The sequence below is a fragment of the Corvus brachyrhynchos genome, unplaced genomic scaffold (assembly GCF_000691975.1).
Source record: "Corvus brachyrhynchos isolate BGI_N302 unplaced genomic scaffold, ASM69197v1 scaffold32, whole genome shotgun sequence".
In the NCBI taxonomy this organism is placed as follows: domain Eukaryota; kingdom Metazoa; phylum Chordata; class Aves; order Passeriformes; family Corvidae; genus Corvus; species Corvus brachyrhynchos.
In genome coordinates this window covers 11,721,018-11,739,092 of record NW_008237919.1, presented here as the reverse complement: position 1 = coordinate 11,739,092, position 18,075 = coordinate 11,721,018, and the positions used below count along the sequence as shown (strand labels likewise).

Here is an 18,075-nt window from a genome sequence, read left to right as displayed (position 1 = left end):
ACACACACACATGAACACACAGAAATTCACTGATCGAATTACTTCTTTTATGCCACTGTAAGTTTCAAGTGTCTCCCAACTTGACTGAGGTATAAACCAGTGCAAAATCAATGTCACTCTGACCCTATAATTTGCAACCTAGTTTGTTAGAACTAAATAGGTGTAGATCTGACTTCTGGTACAAATGTCTTACATCCCTGTTCAGCACCCAGAGTTCAAAAAGGAAGTTTGCTGACTTCCCTGCATTTCCATTTGCACTAAAATATATATCCTGATGTAAGTTTAAACCTAAGCATTACAGCCGTAGTGCATTGCTGAAGTCTGCTGCTGACAGTCCTTCACTGGAAGAGGGGCACAAATACCAGATTTATAAGAATCACTTCCTAGAGAAAGGTAGAGAATCTCCTCTTGATTGCAGATACTCTATTACTGTCACATTTCTGTCTTACAGAACAAATTTCTTACAGCAGCTTGAGATAGGGCATGCGTGCTCACTACACAGTCCTGTTCTCGTTGCGATATTTGTGTGCTTTTCCAGCTCCAGAGCCTGTTCTCCAGCTCCGTGTGAAGCATGCTAATGAATCTTCACTTAGCGTCATGTGGATGACCCCTGTTGCAGAATGGGACAGCTATGTGGTTTCCCTGGGAGACAATGATCTTACTATTGTAAAAAAAGGACTTGCAAAAGAAGCTAAGGAGTTCACTTTCACTGACTTGGTACCTGGAAGGAAATATACAGCTACCATCACTACCATTAGTGGGACTTTAAGCAACTGGACTTCAGTGGAAGGAAGAACAGGTATCATCTTGTCAAACTGTTTTAATCTTTACTTCTCTTAACCACTAACAATTTTTTTTGCTTTGTAGTGAACTGAGTTAACTCAATGTCTAAATCTCAAAAGTCTTGATCTTATGTTTGTTTCTTCAGTAAAAAAAGTTACATTTCTGAGTCTCTCATTTCTGACTGTCAGTTATCTTGCTGTATTTATTTAAGATTTTTGGGAAATAGATGTGTAATTCCTGGCAAAACAGCTTTCTGAAATATTATGTCACTTCTAATCAATCTACATTAGCACAAGATTCCATACAAGAAGAACAATTTTCACTGTGTATTTTCAGGAGAGTCACTTCCTTGATACAAAGCATTCATCATCCGAGAAAAAGAGAAACATCACCACACTGGAAAATGTTACTTTAGGGGGAACATTCCAAGGCTGACAGACATAAAACATATGTTACCTTGAAGATGTATTTTGAATCTTTTCACTCTTCTGATTCCAGAATATGTATTTGTTACTGAGGATGATGACTGCGTCACAAGGAAGGTCCCATTCTCACCCCCTGCAGGGTGATAATTTTGTGCACATGTGCAAGTTTTAAACCATATGGGTTACTTTACTCTGCTTAAGCATTGGCTTAAGCATTCTGCAGTGCAGGCAAAGTTTTAAAATGTAGCTCTGGCCTTGCACAGCACAGGGAGAAACAAGCTGCTTGTGTCTGAATCTAAGCATGCCTAGGGTGGATGGTGGTCCTTACTTAAATTTTTTAACTCCTTCCAAGGCCTGAGAAGTTTAGCTTACATTTTCATTTCTCTGCTATGTTATTAGATAGCCGGAATTTCACTTCCATCTGACTTATGCCCCTTTAGGGGACCTATTTGGGCATAAAGGTCCCACTTCACTGCTATGAGTCAATGCTTGAAACCACATCAGGCACTGATAGTGTGTCAACATTACATGCAAAGTGCGTTGTAAAGAATAAACATCAATTAACTTGAACATAGGTTTTAATGAGCATTCCAAACCTCTGAATCTTCATTGCAGCAGAACAGCTTACTAGGCTTGAAGAATATTGCTGTAAATATGACAGAAATAGGTCTTACTTGCATCCCAGATTGGTCAGCTTCCAGTGAAACCTGCAGTATCACTAAAAGAGCATTTAGCACAGAAATGTGGCACTTCAGTGTCTTGTTGGAGCTAACTATGTTATGAGAGCATTATGAAACAGGAAGGATTTTTGATTTACATTTTCTTCAGCCATGTGCCTAATTTTTTAGCTTTTGTCAATGATTACTAAAACAGTACTATGTGTGCAAAAAGGTTGATATAAAACAAGAGCAGAAGAGTGCAATCACATTAGTGATTAGTTAGAGTCTTTATTTCGTTTGTGCTTGGTCATGTAGACAAAAATCCCTAGAAGTAATTGTATTTCCTTGCTATAACCAAATATTGTCAAATTAAATAAAGAAAGAGGATCTGGGGTAAAATTTGTGCTACGTATTCCATTCCTTTGTTATTTCTTTATCCTTTTTGGTCTGGCTAAGTTCATGAGCTTATGCTTCGATAAATGTTACATTTGTTTAACAATTCATCTTTTGATGCTATAAAAGTTGGTATCCTGCAGATCTTCTGACGTAAGTTAAACCATAACCATCCATCTCAGTTATCCCCAAAATTAAAGGGTCTGACACAGTATAGGTGACTGTGCCTGAGGTATTCTTCAAACAAGTTTGCCATTTATTAGAAATGAAAGATTGGGAATGGGAGAGGAAAGGGAAAATGAAAGACACAGACTATATTTGAAGTAGTCACCAAAAAACCCTTAGTGATTTCCTAAACTGATGGCTTTTATTTAATGGTATTTATAAAATGCCATCTCTTCCAGTTCCCTGATCTTGAATCATTTTCATCTGACTGAGAAAAGCTGTGCTAAAGGCTGAAAGACCTTTCTGTGTCTTAGTTAGTTTCCCATAGACCACATCCCAACAGACAGGAAGCAGTCCACAGTTGAAGTATTTTTAGTCCTGTTGAGTCTGGCTGCAAATTGGAATGTTCTTTTGATGCACTTCCTCAGTGTGACTAAACTTCTGTTCTTTGGGGGATTCTTTTAAATTTTGTTTCTCCTCAGTAACATTATGACAATTTTCTTTTCAGTGCCAGCCCAAGTGACGGGTCTGACTGTGGCAAGTCAGGGATCAACCAACAGCTTGTTCACCAACTGGACAAGAGCACTGGGAGATGTAGACTCATACCAAGTGCTACTGATTCACGAGAATGTTGTCATTAAAAATGAAACTGTTCCCAGTGAAACCAACAGATACCACTTCTATCCTCTGAAACCTGGAGGTCTTTATTCAGTTGTTGTCACCACTGTCAGTGGAGGGATATCTTCAAGGCAAACAATTGCAGAGGAAAGGACAGGTAAAAAAGAAAACACTCCAGCATGCTTTTTGTTAGTTCTCCAAAGCTAAATTTACCTAAGAGAATGGTCTTGTGATTAAGCCACTGCACTGAGTATTCAGAAAAACAGGAGTTTCATCTGTATAGGTCCATATGTGCACACTGTCTGTCCAGATTTGTGTAAATATAGCTTTAGAGAGCTAACTGCTCTAACTACAGTGGGGCTCTGTACAGCAGGATCACTCTGTAACAAAGACAAAAGTATGCCCTGAGAGTAATGAACAACTGTGCTGGGCGAATCACTCCTTGGAAGGGACTTTCTTGTTCCATTGTTCCATGTGGTGGTGTAGGATGATTGCTCCTTACTTACGTGTGCCAAGAACCAGCCTAAAGGTGGTGGGATGTATATGTGTTTCAGTTTGTCACAGCCCATTCTTTTTCTTTAATCCAACATCAAAGAATGTCCACCAGGGCTAATTACTTATTATGAGGTCCTTCTGTGTTTCATAGAACAAGATTTACTGTTGCATCAAATTCTTTAAGTTTAAAGAGTCGTGAAATGTAATACCAGTTCTTTGGATATTTAGAGGAAAAATTTGGCAACACTGCAATTTCACCCTTTATGTGAATTTGGCAAAGGCCGGGCATTCTGCAGTTTTCTGCAATGTTCTCCTCGAAAACAACTATTTTCAGGTGAAAAGACAAAAACAAACCTGAAAAAGAATTGAAGAATAATACTAAAAGGCTTAAAGTAGGTAAGTTTATTTTGTAAAATCTGGGGGGGGGTTTGACGCTGACAGCTGTTGGCCAGCCCCTCTGCTGAGGTAAGTCAGTTCAGTGCAGCAGAGTCCAGTGAAAATGTGAAAGTTCATTATATCTAAGCTCTGTCCCTGTTATAACTGAGAGGTTTGTACCTTAGTGGTGATAGTTCTGGCAATGCGGAGCCTTTGAGCTTGCCTTGCTGGCTTGAAAAACAAGTGGCATTCATGTTTTGTCCACTAGGCGTCAGAGAACCCACTGGAAATGAAACATTCGGCTACGGGCCTCAGCATCTCACCAGCCTCACCACTTATTGCTGTTACTGAGGAATGGCAGTTTGAGAGGATAACTCAACTTCTGGGATTTTAGAAGTGCTGGGATCGGGCCACCAAAGACAATTTCCTTCACTCTATTTAAGAAAGCAGATGAATGTTGCTGAGAGGGAGTCAGTGCAGAACTTCTCAGGGTCCCAGACCACTTATTTTGCAGGGGATGGCATTTCAGGGATTCTCACAGCGGTAAGAATTGCCTAGTTAAAGCTTTTTTTTGTTTTTCCCTCTTTGTTTCACAGTTCCTTCCAGTGTGACTGGAGTAACAGTAAATAACTCCGGTCGCAGTGACTACCTCAGTGTTTCTTGGCTGCCAGCTTCTGGAGATGTAGACAGTTACTTGGTAACACTCTCTCATGATGACAAGATTGTTCAGGCTCTCACCATTTCCAAATCATTCAGTGAATGCTCCTTCAGCAGCCTTTCTCCTGGGACGCTTTACAATGTGATGATAACCACAAAGAGTGGAAAGTATGAAAACTATTCCCTCGGCCAGGAACGAACAGGTAAAGAGAGGCTCTGAGCAGGTACAGTCACTGTAACTGTTTTGTATAGCCATTACCAATGATTTATCAATATCTGACCAAACTGGGATGGATGAGTAGGGGTTGGAGGGTCAAACTATAAAAGTAGAGCTTTATAGACTTAGTTTTATTCTTATGCCCCTGTTGCTGCTTTATGTCATGCAAAAATACTTTAGCATGAATAAAAGTCATGTCAGTCCTTATGAGTGAGCAGAAATAATGTATCCGTTTTGGCTCAAATGTGTTGTCCTGCCCTTAATGCCTCTCCCTGGCCCTTCATGTATATCCTGCAGATCATCTCCTCAGAAAGTTACTCAGGCACTGAAAGAACAGAATAGGATAGGATAATTAGTAAAATGTTAGTGGGGTGTCACAATAATGAGTAACACCCATGTCAGTTGGTTTTGGTAAGACACAGACACGTCTGTGGTTTTGGTCATGCAATTTTCAAGGATATTGTAACAGGAATAGAGAAATCTCAGAAAAGGATGGAAATAATGATGGAGAACCTTTTAAAACTTTCTCAAAAATTGTGAAAACTGAGACTTTACACTTCGTAAACCAGTAAACTAAAAGAAAGATTGTAATATTGTTAAAATAACAAAGAGTATCAAGTTAGTGCAATTTTAGTCTTCTCATGATCTAAGTGAAAATCCAAGGAACAGCCATGAAAGGACAAGAACCAAATTCTGGATCAGTGTTTGCTGTGAAACTCACAACTCTAACAAAAACGGAGCAAGTTCCGTAAGACCAAAAATTGGAAAGGCAAACCATTGTACTGTCGTAAGATGTAAAGCAGCCTGGAAACTGCAGTTACTATTTAATTGCTTAAATCCATATTGTTGTCTTTTTGCAATTTCCTCACAAAACTCTGGTAACTACCACAAATATAGTTCTCTATCACAGCTCCTGTTACTGCAGGAAATTATTGCCTTCTGAATCTTTATGTGTTTTTTTCTTTCAGTCCCTTCAAGTGTTCAGGGCCTTACTGTCAGCAATTCAGCCAGAAGTGACTACTTGAAGGTATCCTGGTTACATGCATCTGGATATTTTGATAATTATGAAGTGATCATCAGGAACAACAATGATTTCATCCAAACAAAAAGTGTCCCAAAGGATGAAAATGAATGTGTGTTCACTAATCTGGTCCCAGGGAGGCAGTACAGTGTCACAGTCAGCACAAGGAGTGGGAAATATGAAACTAGTGAAAGGGTCTATGGCAGAACAAGTAAGTAAGCACCCTGGAAACATTCCGAGACACTCCAGGGTTATTTTTTTTCATTTACCATACCCAGGAACAAAAATCCCATATGATTTTAACATAGAATGTTGACTATAACTCTTTGACTGTGTATTGTTCCAAATACAGAAAGCAGTGTTTAAGTTACAAACAAAAAGTGAAAGAAGAGACCTGTGCTGTTAAATTGGAAAGCAAATCTTGAAACACTGAAAGCCAAAAAACAGTTGTACTGTTTTCCACATGAGTTTAGTATTTATAAATAAATTATGCCAGAATGTACAAAAGAGTTTTTTCTGGTCATGGAAATATATAAGGAAGAAGATAGACTAGACCTCACTCTATTCAAACCACTCCAAGAACTGGAATTGGAGAGCATGAGGCAGGAGTGGTAAGGTGGCTAGTTGGGAGCCAGCAGGGATCTGCATGCAATCTGCCTGTCTTCACCTGGCACTGTATGTGAGTTAAGGAGCCATGCTGAGAAACTCAGTTTTTTACACAGATGTAGCACTGAGCAAAAGCAACTCACCTGTGTCTGGTACAAGCTGGAAAGTGCATTGTGGTGCTGCATCACACAGGTGGGCTGCCTTGCCTTGGCACTAGCTCAGGCCTCTTTGCACTGTATTTGTTGCACATACAGACCTTACTCAGTTTTTGTTGGCTAGGTCAGCTCCCTGCAGGCTCCAGTATTATTTATTTATTATTTTTATGCTGATAGATTGTGGACTTCTGTCCTGAAACGGGACCTTCCAATGTTAGATGGGGTGCAGACCATCTGCAATCTGCTGCTTTCCTAGGGAACTGAATGAAAAACTGTAGCGCAGAAGCATGGCTGTTAGCTTTTTGCTGTGATCTGTTAGTAAGTACTGAGAAGTTTCCTATCTTTCTTCTCACCTCTTCAGTGCCAGAGTCAGTGAAGGAACTGACTCTTAATAACAGGAGCACAGAAGATCTGCAGGTAACTTGGTCAAAGGCTGAGGGGGATGTTGATAAATATGAGATTCAACTCCTCTTCAATGATATGAAGATCTTCCCACCCATTTTCCTTGTGAACACCATTGAGGAGTATTGGTTCACAGCTCTGACTCCAGGACGTCTATACAAAATTCTTGTCTTGACCATCAGTGGAGATGCACAACGTGCTACTTTCATAGAAGGCCTGACAAGTAAGAAATAATGTGGTATTTAAAATGTGTTGAGGCTTCTCTAGAATGAAGCACTGAAAATCAAGGGTGAGCCATGGTTTTATTTAAGCTCCTGTAATGCTGGCTCAGAGACAGCAGGTCTCATTGAAAATCACAGTAGTACTACAGCCAGCTTGACCTGTGCTTAGTAAACAAATGTCACATTTACCAATATTTGATTGTTGGCAGAGAATCTGATTTGTTGCATGAGAATCGTATTGAGATGTCAGTGTTTCAGTTTCTGTTATCCCCAGGCATGCCTGTTGTTTGCTTAGTGTCTCTAGCTAAATCACTTACCCATTTTACACCTCTGTTTACTTACCTGAAGAGAGCAATCGAGATAATAATGTCAAAATGGCTAACTAGCTGAGGGTACCTAAAGAGCTTTGATTTTTTGAGGTGTTTTTAAAGCATCACGTGGAGAAGAGGGAGGTTACACATAGAATTGCTTTTCTAAAATGGCATAATCCCACACAAATATTTACAATTTTACTTGTGTTTACCCATGAATGAAATTACTTGTACCTGTAAATGATCTTTCTCTTTTGAATCATTTTTTCTGTGGCCATAAAGTAGGTAGAAATTAGGAAGCTTGAGTCAAACAGGAAATTTGTGAGCAGGTGCCTTTTTTTCCCCTGTTTTTTTCCAGTTCCAAGCAAGGTCAGAAATATTCATGTGTCACCTAATGGCATGACAAACAGCCTGAAAGTGAGCTGGACCCCTGGAGGTGGAGATGTTGATTCCTACACAGTGACTATATTTCAGCAAAACCATCAGCTTGATTCCCAGAGTGTCTCCAAACACGTCTCTGAGCACATGTTTCACAAGTTGGAAGCTGGGGAGCAGTACCGGGTGGTGGTGCAATCCAACAGTGGCACCTTGCACAACAGCTTAGCAGCTTTTGGGAGAACAAGTATGTTTCTCTTGAGACAACGAGAAAGTTTCATTATGTCTTCCCAGAGACTGACCCTTGTTTAATAATGTTTATGAATGTACCATAGGGCATGGGGACATTCAGACTCATGGAAAGCTTTTATCTCAAAGAGCATGAGTCATGATGTAGGCACAGGTCTGTTAATACCAACGAGATGTGTCATGTCAGTAGCTTTACATGGGTGAATGTGCATGGAATTCTAGTCCAGCCTAGTGTCTTCCTTCATAGGATGAATGCAGTTCCATCCCTCTCATTTCCTATGCCTGTACCCATCTGACACATGCATCTACTCCATGTAGTCAAGTATTGTGTTCTAACAGAGCCTATTGCATGGTCAAGGCTTGTAAGACAATATAATGCCCCAGTATCCTGGGTGTCACAACATACAGAGCAATGCAATAGCTTGCTTTTAATCTATCCTCTTTCTTTAGCACCTGCATTTGTTATCGGTGGCCTTGATTTTTGTGCAGCAGCTGCTGGCTAACATTTTCAATTCTGGGCTCCTATTTTCCACCAATTTACGACTCCTTTATTTTTCATATTCCTTTCTTAACTGTTTCAGTCAGTTAATTCCACTCTCCTTCTCCATCTTTTCATGATAGTCTATATACATCTGTTGCTTCTCCATTCCCAGCTCAGACATCCCTGATGCTCCATAACTTCATCTGTTTGTATTTATGTCTAGGAGTTATTTGTTTGCATAAACATATGCACAGACATTTCCCACAAGTGAACCTGAAAATACATAAAGTTATGTTCTGTTAGTTACTTTATTCACATCTGTGTGTTGAGTGGTCTGTATCTCACCTGGTAATGTCCTGCCTTTAACTGTCACTTCCAGTTCCAGCCTCTGTCCAGGAATTATTAGCCCATCATGCTTACAGCAGTCATTCCTTGTTAGTAACGTGGCAGAAAGCCCCTGGTGTAGCCGAAAGATATGACATTCTGCTCTTGAACGAGCAAGGAATCCTCCTGAGTAACAAATCAGAGCCAGCTACTGCCAAACAGCACAAATTTGAAGATTTACTGCCTGGCAAGAAGTATAAAATACAAGTTTTGACAGTCAGTGGTGGGCTCTTCAGTAAGCGTGCAGAAACTGTTGGCCGAACAGGTAATTAGAACATCTTGGTTTATTTATACTTCCCTCAGTCATATATCATTAAATACATGAACCATCTGTATATCTTGATTCTGAAAAGATTCTAGCAAGGTACGGACTCAGGATGTTTATGCATCATTTTTCCTGATACATGCTTTGTATGTGAATCTGAGATTTATTATCATAATGTGACCATGGTTCGTAATAAGGATATTAAACTAAAATGTTGGATGCTTCCCTCGGTCTGTCTTTTGTGGAAATACCTGAATGCTTTATTGTCATTAAGTTTTTAATCCACAGTCTCAAGGCTCTTATTGCAGGATTTGAAGTGAATATACCCTTCTAAACTCAAGGCCACATCTTGCTTGTAGTCTTTAAAGCTTCTTGTAGAAACTAATGGACTGTTTGTGTGAGCACAGTCTAGTCACGCCTTCTGGGAAATAAAAATATTGTATTGGAGAGACTCAGTGGCATCTCATAAATGCTTTCCCCTTGTTTCTGACGGTTGCTGTTGACACTACTTAGCTACTTGAGGCTTAATTGAAATGTGTTACAGCCCTGAGTTTATTAAAGTTTCAGCTTAGTGCCTAGACTCCGATATTTACTTTTGCATTTATCCTTCTTTTCAGTTCCAGCAGCTGTTACAAATCTGAAAGTCACAGAGAACACCACTGACCGACTGTCCTTCAGCTGGACCACCTCACAAGGGGAGCTTGATTCATATGACATCTTCCTGTACAATCCAGACAAGTCCCTTCATGACAGGATCTCAGGAGAGCAGCATCTCCAGCAGTGTTCATTCCAGAACCTGCGTCAAGGCAGGATGTACCGAATGGTGATTGTTACGCACAGTGGAGACCTCACTAACGAGTCATCTGTCTATGGAAGAACAGGCAAGAACATCTAAGAAAACCATCTGTCTCTAGTGTGGTGCTCCTGGGGGACACCACTGACCTTGTCTGAGTCTGATGCTCATACTAGATTAGAGCAACTATTAGAAGTATCAAAATTGACTCTAATATGTAAAAAGCATTAAATATATAAAAAGGTAAATTCTGAATGATGTAGTTACAACGGACAAATGAACTCTACAACAGTTCCCGGGAGCTCATGTCAGAAGAGAGACATCCCAATGTATGCTCCTTAAGCTGGAAAATGGCTGTCTCCCCTCCTAAAAGCAATATTGGCCTATGTGTGGAAAAGGCAAAAAGGCAAAGCAAGGAGGGTTAATGGGGTAGACAATCTACCAGTAAATTAAACTTGTTTCCCATGGGAAGCTCTCGCTGTATTTCTGTGTTTGTTCAGCCATATGTGGGAAGCAGAGTTTTCTAAGCAGCTCTAGCAGCTCTGACATTCTGTGAAACCTTTCTTTATTCCCCTGAGGCACCATACAGTAACCTGTCTGTAAGACTATGTCTGCACAGTGGTGCACTTTTCTTCAGCTACCTCAGAAATGGGTGTTTCCAAACACTGACTAGGAAAACGCTGCTTAACGCTTGCAAAGCTTCCCATTATAAACACTGCAACCTCTTGGTAACAGTGGCAGTTCAAAATAAGAAAGGAAGCTACTGAGATGTGCTTCCTGCTTTTTAGCCAGCTGCGGTGGCTGTCTAGTTTATAACATGACTATCATTACAGGACAAGTGTAAGGTCTGCTTGACCTTTTTGCTTCTTCTCACCCAAAGGATGCTCTAGTTAAAGTAATATTAATTCCTCCTTTTTTCAGTACCAGCCCCAGTTGCTGGTCTCAAGGCATCCAACCGAAACATGACGGATAGTCTGTGGTTCACTTGGGGTCCAGCAGCAGGAGATGTTGACTTCTATGAGCTGAATCTTTACAACCCAAATGGGACACAGAAAGAAACCGAGCAAAGGAAAGACCTGGAAGAGTGGCATTTCCAGGGACTTGTTCCTGGAAGAAAGTACACTTTGGTTGTGGTAACTCACAGTGGTGACCTGACCAACACAGCAAATGCTGAAGGAAGAACAGGTATGGGAGTTTTTTTTAGTCCCATCTGTTTGAATTCATTAGTTCACAATTATGCAACAGACTTATTTCTGAGGGAGGATGTATTGTAAGAGTCATTGAAGGTATTAAGGTGAAGGATAACCTTAAGTGCATTAAACCAATGGAATGTGAAAGAAACATGCACTGATTTCCTTTTAAAGCCTCAGGAATATGTTATGACTGCAAGAGTCACCATCATCAGCACAGGTGCAGTAACTTTCTGTGTATACAAGATAATACAAACTACTTTGTGATGCATGAACAAAATAATGCGTGTTTCATCTTATTTGTCTTGTGTAAAAATTTGTTAAGAATCTCTTGTTCTTCTCTCATTTTCCCCCCCTTTCTGCATAGCACCCAGCCCTCCTAACACTGTGTCATTTACTGATGTTGCAAACACTTCTTTATCAATCACTTGGCTGGGTCCTCCAGACTGGACAGACTATGATGATTTTGAGTTGCAGTGGCTTCCAAAGGATCCCCTCACAGTATTCAACCCCTACAGCAGCAGCAAATCTAAAGTACGCATCATCTATGGCCTGCGACCTGGAAGACTCTATGAGTTCAGTGTCAGAACCGTCAGTGGCAACACCTGGAAGACATACAGTCGGTCACAGTCTGCAAGTGTGAGAACAAGTAAGTAAAAGTTTCCGTTGCACCCTAACACGCAACTGAAGAAGATGCAAAACTGTAAAATATTACCAGTTCTTTATGCAATCACTAATTGCCATTAATAAATTCATGAGTGACAGTGATGAATTCAGCTAGATTCTAAACCTTTGCTGTGTGCAAGGTCAGCTGTTTAAAGACTGAAAATAGACATTTACAACCTTCACATCCAGGGTCAAGCTGTTTGGTTGCAGAGCCTAAATCAATCAGTTTCAGAGGTAAAATAAAGCTAAATATCCAAACTTCTCTGATGGTAATATATTGAAATAATCGTAATGTTTCTGAATGATAACATGGGAAGGATGAAAGAAACTGTGCTTTACTAGATTTGAAACTGGAATCAGTATTCCACTGCTCTGTGTTTCTGTCCATGTCTGTGAATCTGTTTCATCTCTAGCTGTCTCTAGCAACATCAGTAACAGGCTGATTTGAAAAAGTAACGTGAAATTGTAAAAATAACTTAGTCGTGGCAAATCCTCATGTAATTTGGGGTGGGATTCAGCTCTAAATTGACATCTATGTTTAGTAAGCTATATAGCTCTTTAATTTGGCATAATAACTAAAATTTCCCCTGTATTTAATCACTTAAATGTAGATGCTTGCCATCTGAAAGTGAAACCCTGTCTTTGTTACATGTCATGATACAAATGGTGCTTCCATATTACATGGATGAAGCATATTTCTGTGGTATGTTTTAGTTACATGGACACATCACATGCTGCCCAGGAGACAAGATCAGTCATGAGATGACAGTATCAGTATTGACTGATACTGGTGACCACATGGAGCTTCCAAATAAGTTGTAACAGCTTTCTAGAAATCCATTGCTTTGTGGTGTTGCTGTTCATGTTAAGACTTGAACAAATAGGAGTTTTTTCCTTGTTTTCACAATTAATTACTGGAGTTTCACAAAGCTGATGGGGTAGATGTCACTAGATCTGGTTTCAGATGACTAAAATGAGTTAGGCAGCCTTGCATAATAATCAGGCAGCAAAGATTTGCTGGGAATTCTGACTCCCAGCCTCCTGCTCTGATCTGATGGTTGATGCAGAATCTAGGAGCTGTAGTGTGAGCAGAGAGTGTATGACACCTATCCCTTTTCCTACCGAGCTTCAACTTCCCAACATTTCTCTAGAACCAGACAAGATCCAAAGCCTTCACTGTCGGCCCCAAACCTCTACTGCCATCGCGTGCTCCTGGACTCCTCCCGATTCTGACTTTGATGGGTATAGCGTCGAGTGCAAAAAAATGGACACTCGTGAAGTGGAATTTTCTAAAAGGATAGAAAAAGACAAATCTCTACTTAATATCATGACCCTTGTTCCCCACAAGCGATACCTGGTGTCCATCAAGGTGCATTCTGCAGACATGACGAGTGAAGTGGTTGAAGACAGCACCATCACAATGATCGATCGTAAGTAGAATTCAGAGTTGCCCTGAAGAGAGGCCTCAAGCAGCAATAATCAATTGCTCCTGTTGGTTAGACAGTAAAAGGAGTTCTGAGCTCCCCAATTGCCAATGTATAGAGTGGTGGCCAAAGTAGATTGAACCCATCCTTTGGTCCCTGTTGTGACAGACAATGCAGGATTTTGACTATGTTGCCTCTCATTACATTGCCAGACCCAACTATTTGGCTCATTCATGAAATATAGCCTGAGAAACATAAACAAATATCCTGTACTCATCATCACATGCCTTCAGTTGTCTTCATGGTTGCTGCTTGACTTTCTGTGTCTGGCTGTTTCCCCTCATAGATGGTAGCCATCCTCAGCACAAATATCCATCAGTAAGGACATTAGATTGTAGTACTACATTCTCTTTGGGCTTCTGTAGACTCTTCTAGGTGCTATCTGACCAAATCACCTGTAGGACTTTTACCTGAGGGAGGATCCAGATTTCCATAGCATGTGCTTTGAAACAGCTTCTTCAGTTTCTCTACCCGTAGGCTGCTGAGTGGAGAATAGCAGTAGCATCTGCTGGTGCCTCTGCACTGCCAGGCATCACTGCAGTCAACAGCCTACCATCACTGACCCTAGAGCTCCCCCAGGTTTGGCACTACCTCAGCATGCAGTGGCACAGCACAGTGCAGAGGCCTGAATTGCTCTAGAGCTTAACTTCTCAAAAATGAGAGGATGGCCAGGAAGCTTATATTCAGGGATGCCTCTGTAGCTTCTTATTAAAAGCCATGTTTGTGTGAAATGCTAGATCATAAAAATTATGTTTGCTTTGGGAGCTGTTGAGCTAAGCTAGAGTTCAGTTGCCAACCCACCTTGTCCTTTGCCCCTCAATTGCCTTTTAATCTTCTTCCTCTATCACAAAGGATCCTACAAAGCCAGATGTAAGACCTAGTAATTCATGTCACAAGAAGTGAGAGTGGGTCCTATTTGAAGGTTTGCTGATTCACGTTTATTCTTACTTAGTTTATGTTTATGTTTGTTTGTTGTCATTTATTTGTTCTGAACGCTGCTGCTCTCCCAGACCCTGGTAAAGACTGGAGACCCTACCTCAGAGGAACACAAAAAATTGCAGCTGCTCTTTGTAGATGTAAGGGGTTTAGTTAAACAGCATATATATGTGTGAATTTTTGGTTCTTTTGGCATTCTAAAAGCTTTTGAAATTTAGCCACCTGCTTACATTTTTTATATGTTTCCCGTATGTGTAATATAGTTTCAGTACTACAGATTTTTAAAAGATTCAGGAATGTAGATCCTTAAAATCCCCACTTTTGCTGCACTTTCTTCTTTGTGTACTTCCCTTTCCAGTTAACTTCTGCTGTGTCACTGTTCAAGGTATAGTTTTGTATCATGTAAAGAACACTTCCTATAGAAATTCTGCAGTCAGTCCAGAAAATGGTAGTCTGTAGTTGAATACTGTGTCTGGCTGACCCTGGCTGTTCCTCTGGAAAATAAAGCAGAAATACAGATGCTTAAAATAGGTAACTTCTGTAGTGTGTTAGGTGTCCTCCAAATTCTTGGCTTAAACCTGGGTCATTTTTAGCAGCTACAATTTCTGTTTTCATAGACTTAACATGACTTTAATGCATTTCCATGTGGGCTTCTGCAGGAATTCCTTCTGAGGAGGTGTCACTCTTATTATGGTGAATTCACTGCTGGCTTGTTTCATTTTTTTGGCAGTTTTGCTGTAGGAGGTGAAGACACTTTCTTGATTGCAAAGAGAATAGAATCAGAGACTTGGGTCCAGGCAACCAAGATTTATTACAAATTGCGTTTTCCTTACTAGATCTAGCCCACAGCAAGTACATAAGTAATGCTTTCTCTCTATTTTGTATTTATTTTCTATTTATTTAATCACTCAGGTCCTCCTCAGCCACCTCCAGACATACGAGTGAACAAAAAAGACGTGCTGATTACCAAATCCTCCATCAACTTTACTTTTAACTGCAGCTGGTTTAGTGATACTAATGGAGCTGTGAAGTACTTTACTGTGGTTGTGAGGGAGGCTGATGGTAAGTGTTATGATTTAATGCTATTCTCTCTATAGCCTATAAAATTTACATGAGGAAGTACATCCCTAGCACTGCACAGCCAAGGGGTTTCTCCTCATCTAGTGGCTGAGTGTCATACAGGTTTGGGATCCATACTTCCTCTCTAGCCTGAGGATTTAAGAACTCCATCCTATTCTCAGAGAGTCTGTAGCAACTACAGTGCTCAGACAGAGGTAGTAGTTAGCTTCTGTACTCTAGGTTACACTTCTGTACTCTAGGTTATGTTCAGACAATTTCCAAAGTTATGTTGGTTGCCATTGGCGATGAACACAGGAAAAAACTGCCTTGCTGTACACAGATCTCAAAAGGTAGTTTAAATGTAAGGTGGGACCACTAAAAGGCAGCTCTTGGAGAGTTTCACTAAGCCATGCTGAGAAGCCTAAGGTCTGCCAGGTGATGTTTGCTGACTGAAGAAAATGGAAGCATGTGGCACTGTAAAACAGAACAGAAATTGTCCTTGTGGCATGCATGTAAACCTCCCTTTCTACAGTTGACCTATTGTTGAGACATGTGTCTGACAAATCAGATACATGTCTCAACAGTTAGTACCTCATTTTTAGAAGTGGCTTCATTTACTGGCATGCCAGGACATATTTTGTTGCCCTCATGGAAGTTTCTTAATCTCTCTGTCCATGAGCTCTTAGGAAAAAAAATCAGATAGTATTTCTACTGTTGGCTTTGTCATGTTTGGGCAGACTGTAAAGCTCTTTGAGAAAGGGACCGCTCATTACCATGGCTTTGCCTATCTGAGTCTTTTTTCTAGTATTGTGAATTTACATTCAGGGGATCCCTGTAATTTCCTACTGTAGTTCTTCTCTATATACAGTAGAGTTGTCAGTGTGTGGGTTTTTTACTTGTTTTTTGAAATAACTGGTAGTAGGATCCAGGAATCTGGACCACAAAAACTCACACCAACAGCACAGGAAAAAATGTCATAACATAGAATATGACCTGTGCATTCCTATTTCAGCAAAAGTTGCACTGAGGACTTGTGAGGAAATCTACCTAAAAAATAATAGAAAAGTTGGTACTAGAAACAAGGTACCCTAACCACTGTAGCTTTGTCTTCATGAGGTAGCTTCCAAGAAATAGAAAATTGGATAAGAATATGTCTGTCAAGAGCTTGAGCCTATAGACCTCATCACATTAATGGCTGTGGCATCTAAACCTTCTGACTTTCTGATGTAGGTAGTGAAGGACCAAAGCCCGATGAGCAGCACCCATTACCTTCCTACCTGGAGTACAAACACAACAACTCTATACGCATCTACCAGACAAATTATTTTGCCAGTAGCTGTGCTGAAAACCCTGAAAGTGACTATAAAAGCTTTGACATTAAGCTTGGAGGAGAAATGGAAAATCTGGGAGGAAAGTGTGATCCAGATCACCAGAAATTCTGCGATGGACCTCTAAAGCCTCGAACTGCTTATAGGTTAGACTTATATTGGTAGTTGTGCTCTGTCGCATTATTAGGCTTGGTGTCATTTGGGTGCCTGATCCACTTGAGCTTCTGTAGATTAGTAAGTGGGTTGTACAATGTTCTTTGTGTTTCACTGCAAATTTATGAAAGCTTTATCCATGCCCCTGTTCCATAGGTAAGAACCAGTCATTCACTAGCATGGGAAAGATATGATTAATTACGTACAAAACATTGTGCAGTGAATAGGTTTACTTATTTACCTCAACTTGATGCAAAGCTCTGCTATTGCTGCTAAACATTTCTTTGGAAGGACTGAAGACCACTGGCTGAGTCAGAAGAGTACTTAACAGCAGAAGGCAAGCATGCTTCACTCAGTCTGGCAGAACTACCCCACTTGTTCCTTTGGAACAAGATAGAAAAACCTCAAGGTTATTCTATCCTGTGGCACCATCCTCAGGCTCCAGATCTAGGTCCAGGTTAGCTGTAGGGTATAGAAGGGGGTGACTGCCAAGACCAGGCTCAGCAGTTACGCTGGCTGTGAGACCAAACGTGAGCTTCAGTGTGTCTGTCACACCCCTCCCACAGGCAAATACTGTCCTGAGAGATCTGCAAGCTGCTCACTGAAAAGGCACATGGACAGAAGGCACATGCCAAGGAGTGCCCATTGTGCGTCTCAGCTTCTTCATCATCATCATCAAAACAGTGCTACCCTATTATAGTCTGCTCTCATTGGGGCACACTTCCCAAAATTTCAGTCTGGGAAATACCCACATTACCAGAAGAACAAAGAGGCTGATAGCATTTATCCATTAGCACAGTCGTGCCCAGCCAAACAAAGGGAAAATGTGTCCCCACTGAGAAATATTTCTGAGTCCTCTCTCCTCTGCAGCTTCTGCTAGTCCTGCCTTCAGACATGGTCAGGCTGTGTGTGCCAGCAGCCAGAGCCCCATCTGTTACCTCTGCCAGGGTACCTCAGAGCACTTCACCTGTACAAGCTGCGCTCAGGGATCAGTATTATTAATTAAGTAGAATACTGATTAACTCAGGTAATTAAGAATTAATTGGTGGTCAGTGGAAAGGTTTTAGTTGTGTCATAGGGGGCAAATGAGTTTTTACTTTTCTGCTGTTGGTTCTGAACATCTGATGAGCTGGTTTTTTACTGGTTTTTTTAGGATCAGCATACGAGCTTTTACCCAGCTTTTCAGTGAAGACCCAAAGGAACTTCCTA

The 18,075-nt window shown here is 40.7% G+C and overlaps 1 protein-coding gene across 1 annotated transcript in view; it reads left to right on the top strand.

Annotated features, from left to right (window-relative positions):
• The window catches only part of PTPRB (protein tyrosine phosphatase, receptor type B), a 64,256-nt gene that overhangs the window by 29,544 nt on the left and 16,637 nt on the right, over nt 1-18,075 (top strand). The window contains exons 9-22 of the mRNA XM_017733096.1: nt 539-799; nt 2,934-3,200; nt 4,510-4,773; nt 5,756-6,019; nt 6,931-7,194; nt 7,862-8,125; nt 8,988-9,257; nt 9,875-10,138; nt 10,972-11,235; nt 11,608-11,889; nt 13,058-13,336; nt 15,239-15,388; nt 16,616-16,859; nt 18,020-18,073. Of these exons, the coding sequence (XP_017588585.1) occupies nt 539-799; nt 2,934-3,200; nt 4,510-4,773; nt 5,756-6,019; nt 6,931-7,194; nt 7,862-8,125; nt 8,988-9,257; nt 9,875-10,138; nt 10,972-11,235; nt 11,608-11,889; nt 13,058-13,336; nt 15,239-15,388; nt 16,616-16,859; nt 18,020-18,073 (3,391 nt within the window). The remainder of the gene's footprint in view (nt 1-538; nt 800-2,933; nt 3,201-4,509; nt 4,774-5,755; nt 6,020-6,930; nt 7,195-7,861; nt 8,126-8,987; nt 9,258-9,874; nt 10,139-10,971; nt 11,236-11,607; nt 11,890-13,057; nt 13,337-15,238; nt 15,389-16,615; nt 16,860-18,019; nt 18,074-18,075) is intronic.